This window comes from Bactrocera dorsalis, chromosome 2, assembly GCF_023373825.1.
Source record: "Bactrocera dorsalis isolate Fly_Bdor chromosome 2, ASM2337382v1, whole genome shotgun sequence".
Classification (NCBI taxonomy): Eukaryota; Metazoa; Arthropoda; class Insecta; order Diptera; family Tephritidae; genus Bactrocera; species Bactrocera dorsalis.
Window position 1 is genome coordinate 99274127 of NC_064304.1, and position 20614 is coordinate 99294740.

Consider the following 20614-nt stretch of genomic DNA (forward strand, 5'->3'; position numbering starts at 1 on the left):
GTAGAGGTACTTTTTCCAATACCTTTTTTTTACAGATCACGTGTGAGTCGTGTCAAACTGCCAGGTTATTTTGTTTCAGTATTGCTTATCATTTCATCATGGAAAGACAACGATTACAAATCGTTCAACTTTATTACGAAAATTCACGTTCTGTAAAGAACAGCAGTGAAGAAAATAGAGCAGCTGTAGCTGGGAGTGTACATGAAGATCATGCAAAATCGATTCGGCGCCGTTCTCAGCAACTCTGAGTGACGTATGAAACAACTTCACGCACTTTACGTCCGGATCTTAATTTGAAAGCATACGAAGTACAGCTTCCCAAGTGACATCACTTCGCTTTATGAACTCTTGAAAAGTTCCCAGAAGATCTAACGTTTTCGAGCAAAATTTTGTGCAGCAATTTGGTGAATCATCGGTCCATATTTCTTCAAAAATGACGCCGGTGGGAACGCAAACCTCCAATGGCAACCGTTATTGCGCCGTGAAAACTGACTATTTGATGCTTAAAATTAAAGCTCGTAGTCTTGGCAACATTTGGTTTCAACAAGACGGCGCCACCAACATATCGCATCTATCAATAGATTTATTGAGAGAACACTACGGTGAGAAGATACTTTCACGTTTTCGGCCGGTCGATTGGCCACCAAATTCGTTTGATATCACACCGTTAGACTATTTCCAGTTAGGATTTGTAAAGTCTTAGGTTTTGCGGACAATCCCGCTTCGATTCAGTCCTTGGAGCAAAACATTATGCGTGTCATTCGTAAGTTACCAGTTGACATTCTTGAGGGAGTCATCGAAAACTGCACTCAACGGATGGACCATCTGAGTCGTAGACGCGGCCAATATTTGAAAGAGATAATCTTCAATGAGTAACTGCCAAAGAATATTCTTTCGAATCATAGTAAACATGACCCATTAAATTTGACGTTTCTGTGTTTTTTCTTTAAAAAGTAGGCAAACTCGAATTGGATCACCCTTTACATATGTATCTACAAGTATTTGATACAAGTATGTAATTATTTACTTGTACAGCACAATTATACGGGTCCTTTCACTACATTTCATGCGATATGTGCACACTTTACTCAAATTTCACGCTCTATTCGTCTACACCCGAAATAGATGATGCACACATACACATATACTTACTATGTGTACAAGTGTGTTGACTTCGTCTTCTATTACTCTATATTCAATTTGAATAATGTCTATTTTTTTGATTTTTAGAAGTAAATACTATTTCGTTGTACATACACAAGTATGTTTGGAAGTGTCTTCGACAGCAGGGGACCTTTGACAACATTGAGATTTCAAATAACAATACCGTAATTTTCCGCAAACCAATTTTGTATGTTTGTTAGCCGGTAAGTGTGCTGAAATATCTTGTTTTATTTACATGATACTTGGACCATGCTCTTGATATTAGTTGAACTTCTTTTGTGCGAAGAATGCGTTATCTTTGGCATAGATTCTATGCTTTAAGCATATATTTGTATGAGTGAGTGTATGTGTATCTATGATTGTATGAAGCATGGTTCAATGGAGTGGTGTATAACTGTTTGCCGGCAATTTGATTCTTTTGTGTGCGACATGTGTATGAAAAAATATAGCAGAAAGAGGAAAGCGGAAATAAATAAATTATGCAAAAGATAAAAAAGTAAGGCTTGGTAAAATATGATGCATATAAGATAAAGGATAACGCATAAAGTACATATTTTATGTGCCACTACGGGCAGTTGAAGACACGGCGTACAAAAACAAATACATGAGAATGAAAATAACTAAATAAAAATAAAAGTTAAAGCGCAAAATTCTTGTGAAACAGAAACAAAGCAAAATAAACGTAAACAAAGCACATTCTACAGCGTCAACGTGTCCTTTGCGAAACTGCGACCATACCGAAGCTTTTGTAAAATGCAAAAGTAACAACAATAAAGTCTTAGCGGATTTAACAAAACGACCATTTTGTTGTGGACAAAGCCACAATTTCTGCATCGCTCCCCCTCCCCCCTACACGCTCGACATAGTCAGTCAAATACTATTTGCCACAACAAAATCCTTTCGCCAGCACACACATACATACATACATATAAAGCATAAATATGTCTTCCCTGCAGCATAATTTTCTAGCCACTTACTGGTACTTTGCTTTACTTTAGCCGACCGGTACTGTTATTTATGCTGCCACAAGATGTTACACGTTCGGCGTGTTGATCATCGCTGTATGTTGTTGCTTTTACGTGTTTTACGGCATTAACTTAAAATTTGCATTTAAATGTATTTGAACTTTGTGAAAGTTTTAAGTTGTATAGACTGGAAAAATCTTTTACTTCTTTTTTATTTATTTTAGAAATTTAACTTAGACTAAATTATACGAAAACTGCTACAACACGCTCGCAATATACGCACGCGAACTTAAATATACTTCGCAAGTTTATTATGCAACCAGCCACTTTGTTGTGCTGGTGGAAGGCACGCATCAGATTTCCAGAATATGTTACATTTTTCACTTTACTGCCAAAAAACGCTACTAATTTTGAGGGAATCATTGAGGTCTAAAGTTGTGCTCAACTCATTGCAGGTTTAGGCAACTTATGTTATAATAAGTTCTGTCCGTCCCTAAAGCTAATTTTCTTGCGTTTATTTTGCAATTTCAAGTCAAATACAAACCAGATTCTCCGAGACTAAAAGAATGTATATCAGCAGATGAGGTCAGCTGCCACGACAATCGGGTCTAAGTAACCGCAACGGAGCTGGATTTGTATTTCTCGAAATTACTGCGGGAATGCTTTCTTCCGCAACAACATGACTTAAGTGCTGTTGTAGCTGAAAGAGTCATAAACACATTTAAGAGAATCTCATTTTTATTCCCCAAAAAAATCAAACTTAACACGGTACAGGGTTTGTCTGGAAAGTAATAAGACTAATTTTCCTCTGCCACGACTGCACTTAGGACTGTGAGCGCACCGACTGGATTCGGTAGAGGGTACTCCTAGCTAACGAACGAGCGGCTGATCAGTTTTCTCCGACACCTGGAGACTGCGACTTCGACAAAAAATGACAATGTGATTCGTGTGCGCAAAGTTTTCAACTCAGACTGTCGACTAAGTATTTCTTTAACTGCCCAGATGTTGAATTTATCAAAATCTGTGGTTCATGACATTATGACGGAGCACATGAACATGCGCAAGGTGTCGCAGCTGATTGGAAGTTGCGCCACGACAACTTCGCGGCTCACACCTCCTTTCTTGTGAACAATTACCTAACAAAGGCCATTGGGATGCCTCCCAATGCTTCCGCAGCCGCCCTACAGCCCTCCCGGACTTGTTTTGGTTTCCTTGCTTGAAAGCTTGAAAAGGCCGATAAAAGGCAAGCACTTTGAGATAACAGAGGGGATCAAAGCTTAAAAGTTTTTAAAGAATTATAACGATTGATTCAATATTTTTTTTTTTAATCGACTCAGTCCTATTACTTTCCGGACAAACCGTGTATAAGGTCTCTGACGTTTCCTTCTGGATGTTACAAAGAAAGAAGAAACTACTTGGGTCTCAGCATTCAGATGACACTCATCCCTTGCAAGAAAGTATACATATCTGTAAGTTCAACAAAGAAAATATAATGTTTCTCAATGAACATTACTAACTTGGAATCCCCTTTCGCGACATTCAAGTTACCAGAGACAAAGTCTAACCCACTTCGGATGGTTTTACTTTGTGAACAGCGTACAGAATTGTTATGCTGGCCATTAGACGCTTTACATAAAGAAAAGAGTGACTCTAGTTTGCATAGAAATACAAAGCATAGCGTTCCAAAGTAACATAAAATACATACATACATACAGACGTCTGACCACAAACATTAGTTTTCTTTGTTTCCATTGGATCCTACAAACAGAAATATTTTAGCCTTCATTGTTGTTGTACAGCTGCTAGTGTTACACGTTGTTATCATTGCCGCTCTTCCATTTGTCTGGCTATTCTTATACATATGTACTATATATGCATATAAAGCACTCCCTTCGATTCGTCAGTTAGATAAGCTTTCTTAACTTAACTGAGTACGCTGTACGAAATGGTATACCACTATTTTCGCTATGTGCTTAACGAATGCACACGTTTGCTTGTTGCACGTTTCTATCGGGAGATGCGTGCGCCGCATATGCAAGCGATATAGGTATACTCGTAATGTCGAAGAAGCGCCGAGTGCGAGAATTCGATGAAAAACAAACAACAATAATGTACAACCATGCGCTTTTGGTGACAATGAACGCCAACGACCGCTGTGGCAGCGACTCATGCGAACAAGGAGCAATGACAGCGCACGTTGAGAGTTTGTGGCAGCCACGAGTTCGTTTTGTTATTATTGCCGGCAACTGTGACATACCGCCGCACATATACATATATACAAATTTGTATACGTATGTTAGGTTGTACGGTAATAACGTGCCACACGTTAAACAGACCTCGCTTCCTGCCTTTCCCTCGCTTCTTAGGTTGGCCGCTTTTCTGCTCGCGCAACCAACAACATGGCCAGCCAAATGCCTGTGGGAAAGTCAGTGTCGGCAAAATCAAAAACCAACAGCTCGAAAGTTTGCAGTTTCGACGTTTTTGTTTAACTTATAACGTCTTTTTGTTTTCTTTTCCTTTTTGTGCAAATCAACCCCTGACATTTCGTACTCATATTACACTCGCTCCCTCGCCCCATGTCGCCGCCGCAGGCGCATGCTTCCACCCCGCTATGCGTTGGCCTCTCGTCAAGTCAAAGCGATGATAATGGTATTCACCAATTTTCGGCCATCCGCCCGCCATTTACTCTTCATACATTTTGAATGTCAGATTATTTGGACTGCTCTACTATGCGCTTGTATTTATCTAGTTCAGTTACATGGTGCAAGCACTTTGATATACCTATGTTTATGCCGACACATGTATTTACATATGTACATATATACTTAGCTAACGATCAGAAAAACGTGGCTTTGTTTTCATCAGGACTCGCACATCTCAGAGCAAAGTGAGAACCGTGGTTAATATGTAGGCTTCAAGTAGAGCTTTTGGAAGCAAGGATTTTTCGTTATTTAATATTGGGTAGTCGAAAAAGTAGTTTCGTATTTTGTCAATAGACGTCGTTGCAGTCGTATATCTCCAGTGCTACCAACATTGTGTCATACTATTTAGTGTTAGTAAGTTGAGATTTTAAACTTCATTTTACCAAATAAAATTAAATTCGGGTCGACCTATCGTTCAAAAAGTCGATGAAATTATGGAAAAGATTGACCAGGACCGTCACATAAGCAGCCATCACATCGCTAAGGAACTTAACAATATCTTCACATGGTTTTGTACCATTTAAAAAAGGCTGGCTACAAACAGAAACTCGATGTTTTGGTACCACATGAATTGTCATGAATTATCATCTGCTATTGTTTGTTGAAACGAAATGAAACGAACCATTTCTGAAGCGAATAATGCTAACAAAAGACGAAAAGTGGATAACATGCGATAAAAATGTGAGAAAAAAATTATGGTCCAAGCGTGGTGAAGCTCGCAAAGCCAGGATTAACGCCTTGAAAGGTTATGCTGAGTGTTTGGTGGCATTGGAAAGAAATCATCCACGAACGATTGATTCCAAGATATACTGTCAACAACTGATGAGATTGAAGCAAACAATCGAAAAAAACGGCCTGAACTGATCAACAGAAAGGGCTTCGTCTTCCATCAGGGCAACGCTAGACCACACACATCTTTGATGACTCGGCAAAAACTGGGAGAACTTGGCTGGGAAGGTTTGATTGCAACATCGGACTACCATTTGTTTTGGTCAATGCAGAACTCCCTTAATGGAGTAAAGTTGGCTTCAAGAGAAGCCTGTGAAAATTACTTGTCGCAGTTTTTCGACGAGAAACCAGAAAAGTTTTACACTGATGGAATAATGTCTCTAGCGGAAAATGGCAAAAAGTGGTCGACCAAAATGGTACATACTTGGTTCATTAAAATTCATTATAAATATAAAAAAAGTTGAAGTTTGAATGGAAATGCGAAAAAACTTTTTCGACTACCCTTGTACATACATATATGCAAATATATATACATATATGTATGCAAATTTACTATGCTTTATAAATATCCTTTCAGATATCAGCAGTCCGGCGTGTACCATGCTTCCTTTGCTCAAGTTTCTAACAAAAGCATGCGCAACCAAAATATAAATACCCACATACCACTTACCACAATTCCACTACAGACCTTCTAACCCAACGGAACAACTCGCAGACGTCAAACTTTTTATTTGTCTGTATATTTACGTACATATAACTTTATGCATACATACAAATGCCCTTTATCTAGTTATGTACGCATATGAGTTTAGTATATAGAATTTTATGCAGCATTTCGCCGGCAGGCGCACGTGGCACAAACAAGCGGTAAGCAGGGCGTCTAAAAGCTGTTATAGGAGTGAACATATACATGCAGACATATGCACACACATATAATAGTTGATGTACATATATGCAAGTATGTGGGAACGTGTTATGTGCTGGCAATGGAAGTACAAAACATATCCTGCGATAATTTATCTATCATTGCAACATACATAAATACATATATTTATACATACAAATGTAGTTAGGGATAAGTGTAGTTGGGGATAAATATAGTCGGCTCTAAATGTGTGCAGCTATTGTGTATTCAAACGAAATTTTCTCTCTATATAAATCCACCACTAGTCCTACTGACGTTGCATATAATATATACTCCATAGGTATTTGAATTTAAAAATATATTTGAAGGAATCGAAAATATTTTTGGTATTATAAGTTTCAGTGTGAAAAATATTAACAATCACACAGAAAAATGAAAACCCCAAAAACAAAACAACTAATAATTTCGGAATTTCATTGCATACCTTTGCAACCCCATATCGGCAGTTCCAACAAATAAGCAGCTTCGTAAGAAATTGGCGTGATCGTGCTTGGCGACACCGTGTGATTTGACCAGTTGGCTATATAAAAGAAATACAGGCATCGTGCATGACCAGTGCTTAGGTGACTATGACGCCGCATTGTGATGTGATTTGTAAGTCAGAAGGTGACTTCAGAGGAAGTTGGCTACCAGCTGGCTCTTTAAAAGAAAAGCAGGCATCGTGCCTGACTAGTGCTTAGGTGACTGTGACGCCGCGTTGTGATGTGATTTCGAAGTCAGAAGTTGACTTCAAAGGAAATTGGCTGCCAGCTGGTTCTATAAAAGAAAGGCAGGCATTGTGCCTGACCACTGCTTAGGTGACTTTGACGCCGCGTTGTGATGTGATGGAAGTCAGAAGCTGACTTCAGGGGAAGCTGGCTACCAGCTGGCTTTGTAAAAGAAGAAGTGTGCTTAGGTGACTGTGACGCCGCGTTGTGATGTGACGTACAGTTACATGATGACTTCAGGGAAAGCTGGTTGCTTGCTGTTATGTGATGTGATTTGAATTTGAACAATTTCTTCGAAGATTGCATTATTTCCTTAAACACTAACTCGTGAAAATGTCCCTTCAAGTGAAAAGGTTTTCCATACAAGTACTTGATGCCGATCATTCAATTTATAGGGCAGCTATATGCTATAGTAGTCCGACTTTGGCGGTTCCAACACGTTTTTTAGTGCAGCTTTTTTTTTCAAAAACTAAGGGACTAGCGTATATACAGATAGACGGATAGACGAACATGGCCAAAAGGACCCAGCTCATCATGCCGATCATTTATATGTATATATATTCTATAGGGTCCCCGTCTTTTCCTTCTGAGTGTTACAAACTTCCTGATAAACTTAATATACCCTCTTCAGAATATACATAAAAAAGTCGACTAAAAAATATTTATCCAATAAGTTTACTAAATGAAGTTGAAGTAGTTAAAAATATCAACTTTTATAACTTTCTGACTTATGTACAAAGTACGAATAGAATAGAATGGCTTATGCATTTTTTGCTTTAAAACAAGAGGGATATGCAATAAGGCCATGAATGTACAGTGAATAATGTAAATATTACAAGCGGCTTATTTGCTTAACAGCCACTGACTCGCTACGATTGGAAAGCAGTGGTTTCAATATTTTAATGCATATAAACATACTCATATATATTCTTTTGTATTTTGAATATATGTACTGCACAATATGCCCATCGGAGGTGGTTATATAATCGTCAGAATGAAATACCAACTCACACGCCGCCGCAAAGGCAAAAATAGAAAATAGACAACAAACAATAAACAATACACAATGAGCATACGGGATTATTGTATCAATAATTATGCCAGGAAAATTGTACATTCATTGTGCTATTTGTTTGATTTGTCGAAAGTCGAACTGACTAGCTGACCAACTGATTGTTGTATATTTGTTAGGAAATTCGGATTGTTGCTCAAATATTAGTTCAGAATATATATTTACTATGTATATGTATATTATATGTCAATATGCACACTGTAGAAAAACCAGAGCTCAGAAAAATTCAAAAAGTCTTAACAAGATGTAACAAAAAAAAATAAATTTTCATTTATTAAAAAAAATATATTATCAATCATTTTCAATTAATCCAATTTTCTATACACCTGCACCCGAGACTTATGGCTGTGATGTCCTTCAGTGCTTTCAGCGAGGTTTTGGTTAAATTCCCTCAATTACGTTTCAAGCATCTTTTTTCGACCACTACTCGACTTCGTTTTTGTTAAAGATTTTGATATCTAGAATTAACACACTTCATACCCAAAATAATAACCAAAATGTGTTGAGTCGATGCATAAGAGATATGTACATATATGTATGCTACCGTCTGATATCCCTCCGATGCCAAAACGACAATCAAGCAGTGTTGCCCTTTTAAATTTATCGACATTATCGTCATTAACAAAGATGGTTTGGGCAAGTTTTCGATTACTTCATGAGCTGCACTGTTAGCTTTGTGCTACTGAACTACTTGCATTCGTGATAAACTCAAGTACCCAAAGCACTTCTACAACAGTTTCAATGATTCCCCAAACTCATTGTTTCAGTTTTCTGTGGAAAAATCGCCTGTTAAACTTTTCACGTCTTAAACAAATAGCTGCCAAATGCATACCAATTAACATATGGAGATCAAACTTCGTACGAACATAAAAAGAAGCTTACATTTCCTCATTTTCCCCCATAAAATTAAAAAAAAAACTCTACTATTTCGCTTCTTTCGATTTCAGCATAATAACAATTATAAATCACGCTCGTAAATATAACGGTATAAAGCAGATTCGAGTATTAAGCGAGTGACAATGATGTATTTGTATACCAATACAGAGACAATTATGCAAAACAGCAGCAGTATATGCAAGAATTGTGGCTGCGGCGAATGGAATACATGCAATCTAAGCGACATTCGTACAAGTTAAAATTTCAACTGACGCGAATTGCATGTGCAAACGCCTAAAATTATGCTTAACTTAACTATATGCTGAAATAGAAACTGTAGCGCCGCATATCTTTAAACATAAATTATATGTATATGTGTATGGCTATGTGAAAGTATAAATGTACTGTTACAGTGTATGTATCCGAAATGCCTTGACCACCACCAAACAAAATGTCTGAGTTTATACATCCATATGCCCGTTCAACAGCATTACATACATACATATGCACATATGCATACCATAGACATTAATTCAAATTTGCCATCAGCATCGGCATGCAGACTCAACAATGGCATGCATTACAGTGTTGAGACGAACACGGCAATCGTTTGCACAGTGTTCAGTAATGAAGGTTTTTGAGCGGATATGCTTGAAAACCGAGCATACCATATAAAAAAATATAAATATGTTATGTCAAGTGAAATATAATACATATAATAATAAATTTGAAACATTTTCATTAAACAACTGAAAATTGTTAGAACATTTCAGAGCTTTTTTTATTCGAAAAAAGTGAGAAATTGCGGATTTTGTATCCATTTAAAGTGTGCTTCAATTTTTTGTGCTGATATTCTCTTATTATTGCATTTTTATTTTGATACTATAAACATTCTGTTAATATATTATTTTAATTTTTAGTTCATAAATAATTAAGATTTAATCAAAGAGTTCATAATTAATGCAAGAATATATATACGACTTTTTCGGAATGCATTATTTTGGCATAATTTTTATTTATCAAACACTTTTTAACACGCATATCTTCAATTAGTAATCCACACTAGCATTACTGTACAAAAAACAATAAAAAAATAGAAATTGTAAAATAAAATAAAAAAAAAAAATTAAATAAAATAAAAAAAGATAATAATGAAATGAAAAAAAAAGATGAATTGAAAAAAAACTGAAAAAATGTGCAACCTAAAATATTAATTCTCTCGCGATTGTCATTAAAAAAAAGTAGGTGATTCAAAAACTTTTCAGCAGCAGTTGATACTCGCCAGCACGTTTTTTAAGCACGCACTGCCTACATACGATGTGTGTTCTTATTTTCGACTGTTAAAACGGTGTCGAACACAAATACAATCAACAAATTAAACTTTTATACGCGCCCAAACACACAGTCATACAGAAAATGGCTAGACTCGCTATGTTAATGTTTCCACACAAGCAATCTGCGCTTATCTTTCTCAGTGTTGCCACTATTACTACGCTTTGTGAGTTTAAAAAATTGTTGTTTTTGTAAAATAACAAAGTTTAGCTTGCCTTTTATTTTCTCTTGTACTGTCTTGCCTATAACTGCCAATAGCTTATTGTTCTATGCAAAAACTTATAAAGGAACCACAATACCGAGCAAACAGTCTGACAACATCTGGTTGCACGAGGCTTAACGCTCAGCACTGAGGATAACGGTGTATCAAACAGCCAGTAAGTTTAACAACAACATGACATATCAATCGAATATGCTTATATAATATTATTTGCACTGTAATATTGTTTGTGCTATGCGTCGATAAAACCATAAATAGGTTCCAGAGTTTTTTGATATTTACTGGTTGCTTTCAGTTTCAAATTAAACATCGTAGCTGTCAAATGTCTTATTTCATTGTCTTTTCCTACCAAACGCATTGACGGCAGCACTCGGTAGGTTTTAGTTGTCCAACAATAACTCTCAAATTTTGTGTAAAAAAAAAAAACTATTAAACACAAAATTTCTAATAATTTCGTGATAGTTATTGCATTTTCCACTATAATATAATTTTTGTATGTTTTTTTATAAAATCCGCTACAAGTGGCAACACTATTCCCTTGCTCGATGGGTGGCTGGCTGGTTGACTTTGGTTGTTCCATTGGATTCCAATTGTTGTTTTTGTTGTGGTTGGTTCGATGGCAACGAGCAGAGAGCATAACGTACTTTTAAACGACAGTTTGAAGGTTTGAACTGTTTGTTGTCTGGCTAAATATGCTACGCGAAAGCGCCAAGACACCTTGTTGGGGTTGCTGTGTTTTCGTCGGTTGCGTTGCTTTCCTATTAATTTTTTTTTTTACCGGTAAAATACGGCGGCAATAACAAACCAACGGCGGAATGCGATGGCTATAGACTCCAACCACCCTCCGGTGGGTCGCAAGCAAACAAATACACCTGCAAATACGAGTATGATTACGAGAAGCGTGGAAAGCGTGTTGTTTGCCGAGTAGTGAAATGTTGGTGCATGTTATCGATGCTTTGCGTCGTCTGCAAAGTTTTATTAAGCAAATGTGTCCGAAAAGGAAGTCAGTCAGTGGTGATAGCATGAAGCGATGAAAATTATGCGTAAATGTGTGCACAAACACAAGATACTTGATGGAAATGGATTTGTATGCGAAGTTTGACTGTGTTAGAAAAGATATTTTCCGGAAGTAAACGATATGATAGATACACTTAGAACACACGCATAAGAGTGAAAAAATGCAATGTTTTATTGTAGACTTTATATTAATATTTGTTTTAACAATCTAATTGACATGCTTATTTTTTCAGTGAAAGTATATTTTAAATAAAAAACACAAAATAAAAAAAAAATACCAAAGTTAATTTTTTACTAGAATATATCTTTAATAAATCGATATCTAGAACCAGCAAGAACCATTTGAATTGGCAATTGTATTATATTTATTAAGCAAATTTTATACAAGAACATAAATAAATTCTGAAATGTACTTGGAATTAATAAAGCCAGGATATAACCTACCGAAAGAAGCGCCCTTAACAATAAGAAGAAACAAAAATCGCATGCACTACCCAGAAAATTTATCACCTTCGGTAAACAGACCTAAAATACCACATTTTAAAAGAATTAGAGCAAGTTTAACTGTTATGCGCCGAAGTTCTTGGGACAGGTTGTAACAAAATAACACGAGGAATAATGTACTTTTCTACGATAATGGGAATAATATTCAACGATGGATGGATGCGGTCTCTTAGCAAAAAAGACATTAAAAAGTTTAGCGTGCGTTAGCCAATGTTATTTAGAGATTATATTTAAAATTAAAAAATAACTGCAAGAAAAAAAAAACAATGTACAATTGCAAATATTAATATAATCATAATCGCATAATTGGCACAATAAAACTATGAATAATTTATATTTGAAAAAATCATGGTATTGAAATCACATTTTACCAGTATAATCACTTTTTTAATGAAAAAGTTAATAACTTACCAACTCTTTAAAACACTTCCGCAAATTTTTGTTTTCTTATAATTAATCTTGCTTTCCCCAAAAACACGAATAATAATAATAAATAAATTGCCGAATAAACAAATTTTTTTCACAAGTAATTTTCAAATTTTTATAAGCTTTCATAAATACTAAGCATTTTTTGGCATACACGTATATAGACACATATTTATATTTAATTTTAATATTGATTTACTCTTAACAATAGATTTTCTTATTTATCATTTTATTTGTTTATTGCTATAAATGATTGTTTTCACCAATCACACTGTTTTGGTTACATGGACTTAATGAATCTAATGTGTGAGTATATTTATATTTCTATAGATACATAACTGTCGCGATATTTTGTAAAAGTAATTCACTTTCTTGGCTTTTCAACATAATAAACGGTTATACACATACAGACATACATATGTACATGCATACGTACATCTACACACATATGTTTGTATGTGTGCACTTTTGCCAGACACCAATCACTTCATGAATTTACAAAATGTTTTGCACACCTCGCTTGAGCTTCAATTCCGAATTGTGCATCATATCTTTGAAATCACTATCTAAATTCCACTCGCCCCGAATTTGTTTTGTTTACTTTTCAATCTTTCTAACATATAAGCAACCTTTTAATTTAACTAAATTTGTGTGTGCTTCTATGAAAACGAAATAATCTTCCGCGAAAGAATCGCACTCAAACAATACACCACACGAAATGACGCATAAAAATGTTGCATTGCATAGCGGAAGCGAGAGAACTCCAAAATAGTTAACTGTTATACGCAACGAACGAATGCAACCGGAGAGAATGTTAATGGTTATGTGAAATGAGAGAAATGAGAATATGTTAATACCAGAGAACGTATATTTATAGAGAAGGCAGAGATAAATATACGTTCTCTGTTAATACGACCGTCAAAATGAGGAAAACATATCGTAAATTTTCCAAATGGTTGCTGACTCAGCTGAACGGTTCATAACTTTAATAGAAGTAGCATAAAATCAAAAAATAAATAGGACCAAACGAGAGATTGTAAAATATTTCCAGAGAACGTATGTATATCAATATGGCAGCCAACACACAAAAACAATATTTTCATTCATGAACGCAAGCGCACTTTCAACAGGCAAACTTGCTTCATTCATAAAAACAAACACCATTACATCTCCCCGAGCATGCCTTTGCCTACAAGCGTCTTTTCGCGACGGTGGCAAAAGCTAAAAATCATAATTTGAACAATTTCTGATATTTGTATGAGAAGGAAAAAGTTTATTTGTCGATTTTCAAGTCAAGAAATGTATTAAAGAAAATGTTCAATATTCCTCTGATTTATGTGTACAGTCAATCCCGGTTAAGTAGTACTCCGCTCAAATGAAAATCATCCCTCTTAACTGCCTATATCTTGCTGCATCTCAGGGTTTGTTTTTTGGAATACATTCAAACCATTGTTTTAAGTAGGACTCGGTTAAGTATCCGCAGTCGCTTATGTACCATATAAAATTTTTATTTTTAACAAACCACAAAAATCTGTATCTTTGATTGTGGCACATAACCGGGATTGACTGTATTTTACGCGGCTTGCAAAAATCTGCGTCGATATGTATGCAAGCTCATACGTATATATTAAGACATATTTACGCAAGTTTTGGGCGAAGCTGTTAGCGCGGCAAGGGAAGCGGTAACAAAAGACGATCGTTTGCTCATTGTTTCGGCATAGCTCGGATTTTCTACCAACAACACAATGTTTTGTCGACAGATTGACTCGTTGACATGAAAGCAAAAAACGCGAGTTTCGCCATTGGTTGTCAGTGTCAACGGAGATTTCGCATGAAGCATTGAGTGTACATATTTACATACATACATATGTACTGCATCTAGACAAATTTACAAACATTATCCCTATGGTCTATCATATTTGTTTAGATGCACACATAATTATATATGAGCACATGTGCGACCCCTTGGTCTTATAACATGATATCGAAACTTTTAATAATTAAAGCAAATATACATATATGTACATATTTTTGTATATAAATACATATGTATGTACATATATGACCTGTCAAACCCATATAAAATGTATATTTAGGTAGTAATGCTAGCAAAGATTTTATGGAATACAAATACATAGGTCAAATTCAAAATACAGATCTATAAATTATAAGCAGAGTCGTTCGAGCATAATAAATAAGCGAATCTGTACGCACACATTCCTTTACATTGGAATTCGCATTATTTTTCTCATTTAATGCTCAATTCTGCTATATTCGTGGTGAAACACGCTTATAATTTGTCTGTGGTGAAACTGGACCATCTCGACCGAGTTAGCCAAAAATATTTTTACGATCTCCGCGCCGTGAACCTTCTCTATGAAAAACGTTCTCTGTCATATATGACAAACGTTCTCTGGCATTTGTTCATCCGCCATTATTACAAGCAATTTATTCGCCATTTTGCGTTTCTTTCGTATATGTACATATTAGGAACAAGTAATAAAATAATTATATATTGCTACTAGCAAATACCATTTTTTATTTGACAACAAATTACATTCCACAGAATCCAATTAACTCCCACTTACTTTGTTATACAAATACTATTGAAATCAAATACAATGTGTCCATTTCACATCTATATTAATTAAAAGATCTAATTTTTATTTTAATTTCTTGTTAACAAATATTACACCAAATGGATTTGGGGACATACATACATTTTAAAACAGAAAATTTTCTTATTTTAAATGAAAATGAACGTTAAAAATCTACGGTAGCGTATATCTGTTATTGTGTGCTGTCTGCAATAGAAATAAACCATTTTATTCATTTTTAAAATATGGTGCAATTCTGTACATGCAAAAAACTATTATTATGATGTACCCTTAATACTATTCATTTACTCTAAATCCAGAAGAAAGTAGACAAGTACTAAAATTAGTTGAAATGCTTAGAAATACATAATTATAATAGTAAAACAAAACTTACATATATACATAAATAAAAACAGAATATACTCTTTATCAATTATGTCCGTTTACAACAACTTCCATTTGTACATCCGGTGATTTATTTTGTGTTTCAAGTAGTAATGATTTTACTAAATCAGTGGTGAACTTCTCTACCAATAACAAAGCGTCCTTCTGATTCATTTCAATCAATGATGAAGTTAAAAACTGCCCAAAAGCTGTAAACTTGCACAAGTTTGGATTAACATTAGGGCTGTTATCTATTTGTTTGTCGGGGCTTGGCGGTCTCATTTCATGATAGTTTGAATTATTATTTGGCTCATTTGCATTATTGCATAAATCTGTTCTTAATTGTCTCTCTGGCGGAGCAGCAACCGGGGGGGTTCTACAAATGGCCACATAAATGTTACCTTTTTATCTAACAAAATAAATAAAACATAAAATTAAGCTAACTTACGGTGGATAAGGATTCGCTTCATCGCATCCATCAGTATCACTGCAATAAGCAAAACGCACAGGTCTTATGCTTTAAATTATTTTTAGTCATACAAATAAAAAAAAAACAATATTGAAGTGCTCACCTTGAATTTGAAAATGGTGCTGATTTTGGTCTTACAATTACTTCTTTAGTAAACGATCGACGAGCTTTTATGTGATCACCTAAATATGTTAAATAATTATACATTGGCCATTGTGATGTAATACTTGGATCATTATATTGGTCCTGTAACATCTCCACACGACGTTTTTCCAAGTTATAACGATTGCGTAGTTGAACCATACGATTTTTTACTATAGCAACTGTCGGAATTGAGAAAGTAGTTAATATTTTTAAGTATTTACTTATTACTATACCCATTATTGCTTAATTAATTCCAATACCTTCGCATATATGAAACACTATTTTAGACATCTTATCTTACCATTTTGTCCTACACTTTCGGCCATATCCATCCACATTCCTTCCAAGTAATCTCTATTCCTATATTGAGGATGATTGCGATCATAAAATGCCGGTCTTTGTTGAAATTCACGTGCAAGCAGTACATCGATATCATCAAGCGCGGGTCCTTCGCCGCGGCGTGGGCGTCCACGTTTCCGTCTTCCAGCCATAAATCTTTCTGTTAAAAACGCCCAAGTGTTTCTCAAAATCAATATTTTATAAAACAATTTATATGTATATATTTTATATTTTTATATTGTTCTATGTCACGTTTTATTAATTTTGCGGAGTTTAATGCAAAATATAGACATAGATCGATTTTAACATATTTTCCATGACCACTTTTAGAATGAAGTTTTGTTAATAATTGTAAAAATTATCGCTAGAAAATAAAAATATACAAAATATAGAGGTGCCACCGGTTTATTTTATTTGAAATACATACCAATCTTTAATAATATTTTTTATCAAACTAAAATATCAGACAAAAACTTATTTAAGCTGAATAATTATTTCTCCTTAACAATTTAAGATAACTTTTGGCAGAGTTACCGGCTCACAAAGTACGAAATGAGTAAATAAAATGTTTAGATAAATAATTTATTTTAACTATGTTAGAATTTTTAACGCAATCAAATGTTATATTTCATAAAAGCAAGAATTAAGTTTTTTTTAATAAATACCTTATAAAACAAAAAAACGTATAAAAATATATATTCTTTATAGAATTAATCAAAACGAATTTATTTAAGAAATGGAGATTAATATTTCAAATCCTTCTTTTGGACTTTGTTTTGTTTGTGAAGGGCATACTAAAAATTATATATATGCGTTATATCCTTAATAATATTAAAGTATTGTTTAAATTTAAGTGCTTATATATAATATTTGTATATTCAGTTAATGGATTCTCCATCATGCATATCTGTTTATCGTATGTATTTAGTCAGCTGATATGTAATGTCTAAAATTGTCATTATTTGTTGACGTATTTCCAATGGACTTATTTTTATAATTCGTACGGTTATATTATAAAATCGTTTGAACTTCTCACTATACAATTAATATATGTTTATCTAAACTACTACTTACGAAATGGTTGATGTACAAATTGGGCGAAGAAATGCCTGCATTGTTGTACTTGGCGACATCGGACGCAGTCCACGCATGCAATACCACGCAGTTAGTTTGCTCGAAGAAAATTATAACGTTGACTTCATTGGCTATGTTGAAACAAAACCGCTGGACGCCCTAACTAATGCACACCACAAATGCAAAATACATGAATTATCACCAGTGCCTGTTACGAACCTCACACCTAAACTGAAGTTAATTTTCAAAACATTCTGGCAGACTTTAAGTTTGCTCATGGCGTTAGTTTCTATTCGTCGTTCAAACTTTTTACTTGTGCAAAATCCACCAGGTGTTCCAACCTTAATAGTTTGCTATCTTTATTGTGCCATTACTAGAACAAAATTTATCATTGACTGGCATAATTACACGTACACGATATTAGCTCTGGGCACCGCCAGCGGTGAAAAGAGTTATTTTTGCCGTTTAGCTAAATGGATAGAGCGATCATTCGGGGGCAAAGCAAATGCACATTTTTGTGTTACCAAAGCTATGCAAGAGGATCTGTTGCTAAATTGGAATATTGGGTAAACACAATGTAGATACCAAAAATTTTATAATCAAATTTATACCATTCTTTAGTCCAGCAGTTGTTCTATATGATAGACCGCCAACACAATTTCATCCGATTGAATTGGCCCAAAAGCACGAGCTCTTTATGAAATTGTCCAAAGAATATCCACAATTTCTACCAAAATGTTACGCAGATCTAAAAGAATCGGGAGTTATTGAGACAACAGCTTTAACACAAAAACTAATTAATGGGAATGTTTCTTATAAACCACAACGAATAGCTATTGTTGTATCGAGTACTAGTTGGACGCCAGATGAAGACTTTGGGATACTACTTAAAGCATTGGAAGGTGAATTTATTTGCATAACATAGATACTATAACTGCCATAAAAAATATTGAATTAAATATTGTTGTTCAGATTATGAAAGCACTGCCTCTGCGCGTCCAAATAATTTCCCTACCATTTTATGCATTATAACCGGCAAAGGGCCGCAGAAAGAAGAATATGAATGCATAATTTCTAAACTTAAGTGGTCTAAAGTTTCAATTATAACACCCTGGTTGGACGTGGAAGACTACCCTCTCATTTTAGCTTCCGCTGATTTGGGGGTATGTTTACACTATAGCAGCAGTGGCTTAGACTTACCTATGAAAGTTGTTGATATGTTCGGTTGCGGGCTGCCAGTTTGTGCTTATAATTTCAATTGGTGAGTCAAGTCACATAAAATACATACATAAAAACTTATATACATAAATAATAATTGATGAATGTCTTCCCTAAGCCTTGGCGAATTGGTAACCCACGGGCAGAATGGATTCATTTTCGAGAATCACAAAGACCTGGCCGACCAACTAAAATTTTGGTTTGAAAACTTTCCTAGTAATCCAAGTTTACTAGAATCGAAAGAACGCTTTCGTAAAAATTTGCACGAATTCCAAGCATTGCGTTGGCACGAAAACTGGAGAAATAACGCCCTACCTATATTTAATTCTTACACTTAATGTAATTTTTTAATATCACACATAATATAGTAAGTATGTAAGTATTTTGCTATATTATTTATTAATGTAATTATTATCATTTTGTTTTTGTTTTACATACGCTTTGTAATTTTAAGATTCGATTTGTGAAATAAAAATATTTTGAAAGATTGTAGAATTGTTTTTTGTTTTAGGACACATTTTAAACCTAGTTATATATAAGTATATGTGAGTTCTAAAGAGAAATTGTTTATATAAACTCAATTAGTAAAAATAAATAAAATGTCAAATAAGATAACTTCGATTTTTTGTAAACTGCTATACTTCTTGACATCATCAGTCTAATTTTTTCCCAATTATATAAAAATATTTAATATTATTTATCCGCGTAACCCGCGCCCGCAATTAATAATTCTTCATAAATCAACACTCAAATCATTATATTTCGCAAATGGAAATTATATGATAGAGTATGAAAAGAAAAATGTTAACAGATATGTATAACATTCAAAATCTCACATGCGTTCGCGACAAACTGGACAATTTTTTGAATGCAGCTTGCATTGTTTGACGCAATTATCGTGCAAAGCGTGGCCGCATCGCAGATATGTCATATTTTCATTCTCCAATTCCATAAGACAAATGGCACAAGCATCTCCGGGAGATCTGCAAATTCAAAACCAATTTACAAACTTATAACCCAGTAAATTAATTTCACTTACGAATTATATCTTGGATTATGTTCACCTTCACTGCTTGTACTTTTTCGGCGTCTTTCTTGATGATAGCCAACCTGTGGTGGACGCACAAGTAAAAATGCAACCAGGCCTACACAAACACCCAACATCATTTGCCATACAGGAATCATTGTTCAATTTGTTTTTATATAGAGAATATACTAAATTTTTATGTAACGGGCGTAATAGTACCGCTTTGAAAAACAATCGCTTTTGCGCGACAATTAATGGAATCAAAATCTAGAACAGAAAATAACTAGTGATGAGCGATATTTTACTATTTTGATTTTTTCATTGCGATCACTTTTTGTAAATAGCAGTTCACTGTATGAATAGTGATGGCAATTCCATCCCGTGAAGTGTGATATTAGTTCAATTTTTGAATCGCAATATCGAGCATCACTATAAATATCGGTAAATGATCAAGAGAGCGCCTTTCCGACAAAATGCGGAAAATGTCTTAAAATATTCTTTTTTAATTCCGATTCACGAATATATATGGCGCGTTGTCTATTTTTAATGTTTTGTGGGTAAATGTTCAGGAGAGCGGCTTTTCCGAAAACGTGCACTAATTTTCACGGGAAATGTCTCAAAATACTCGTTTTAAATTCTTCTTCGAGCGCTCGAAAAAAAATATCCCTGGTCGGTCCAAAACACCGGTGTTCAAAATTCTTCTGTGTCAAAATTCTTCTTCTT

The 20614-nt window shown here is 34.7% G+C and overlaps 4 protein-coding genes across 12 annotated transcripts in view; 1 reads left to right on the forward strand and 3 right to left on the reverse strand.

Annotated features, from left to right (window-relative positions):
- The window catches only part of LOC105231519 (protein tincar), a 176091-nt gene extending 162717 nt beyond the window's left edge, over positions 1 to 13374 (reverse strand). For 2 of the 6 annotated variants that reach the window (XM_049450475.1, XM_049450471.1), the window contains exon 1: positions 12625 to 13374. The gene's annotated coding sequence lies outside the window, so the exon portion shown is untranslated. The remainder of the gene's footprint in view (positions 1 to 12624) is intronic. The other 4 variants (XM_049450477.1, XM_049450476.1, XM_049450472.1 and 1 more) reach the window with 4 other exon arrangements.
- Positions 13375 to 15265: 1891 nt separating this feature from the next.
- Positions 15266 to 17133, reverse strand: LOC105231518 (hypothetical protein). 4 transcript variants are annotated; one of them, XM_011212855.4, is made up of 5 exons: positions 17000 to 17133; positions 16535 to 16936; positions 16193 to 16412; positions 16069 to 16107; positions 15266 to 15996 (listed from the first exon to the last, which is right to left on the reverse strand). In XM_011212855.4, the coding sequence occupies exons 2-5, from the start codon at positions 16722 to 16724 to the stop codon at positions 15666 to 15668; spliced, it is 780 nt and encodes a 259-aa protein (XP_011211157.1). In that variant the 5' UTR covers positions 16725 to 16936; positions 17000 to 17133; the 3' UTR covers positions 15266 to 15665. The 4 variants fall into 4 exon arrangements, with proteins under 4 accessions (XP_011211157.1, XP_011211156.1, XP_011211152.1 ...); XM_011212854.4 differs by having other exon boundaries at positions 16069 to 16131; XM_011212850.4 differs by having other exon boundaries at positions 16069 to 16137.
- Positions 17134 to 17486: 353 nt separating this feature from the next.
- Positions 17487 to 19359, forward strand: LOC105231517 (chitobiosyldiphosphodolichol beta-mannosyltransferase). Its single transcript, XM_011212849.4, has 4 exons — positions 17487 to 18212; positions 18268 to 18548; positions 18619 to 18907; positions 18983 to 19359. Exons 1-4 carry the CDS (start codon positions 17650 to 17652, stop codon positions 19200 to 19202), a joined length of 1353 nt encoding a protein of 450 aa, XP_011211151.1. The 5' UTR covers positions 17487 to 17649; the 3' UTR covers positions 19203 to 19359.
- On the reverse strand, positions 19245 to 20254 carry LOC105231516 (E3 ubiquitin-protein ligase RNF165). Its single transcript, XM_011212848.4, has 2 exons — positions 19904 to 20254; positions 19245 to 19847 (listed from the first exon to the last, which is right to left on the reverse strand). The coding sequence occupies exons 1-2, from the start codon at positions 20047 to 20049 to the stop codon at positions 19697 to 19699; spliced, it is 297 nt and encodes a 98-aa protein (XP_011211150.1). The 5' UTR covers positions 20050 to 20254; the 3' UTR covers positions 19245 to 19696.
- Between the last annotated feature and the right edge of the window lie 360 nt (positions 20255 to 20614).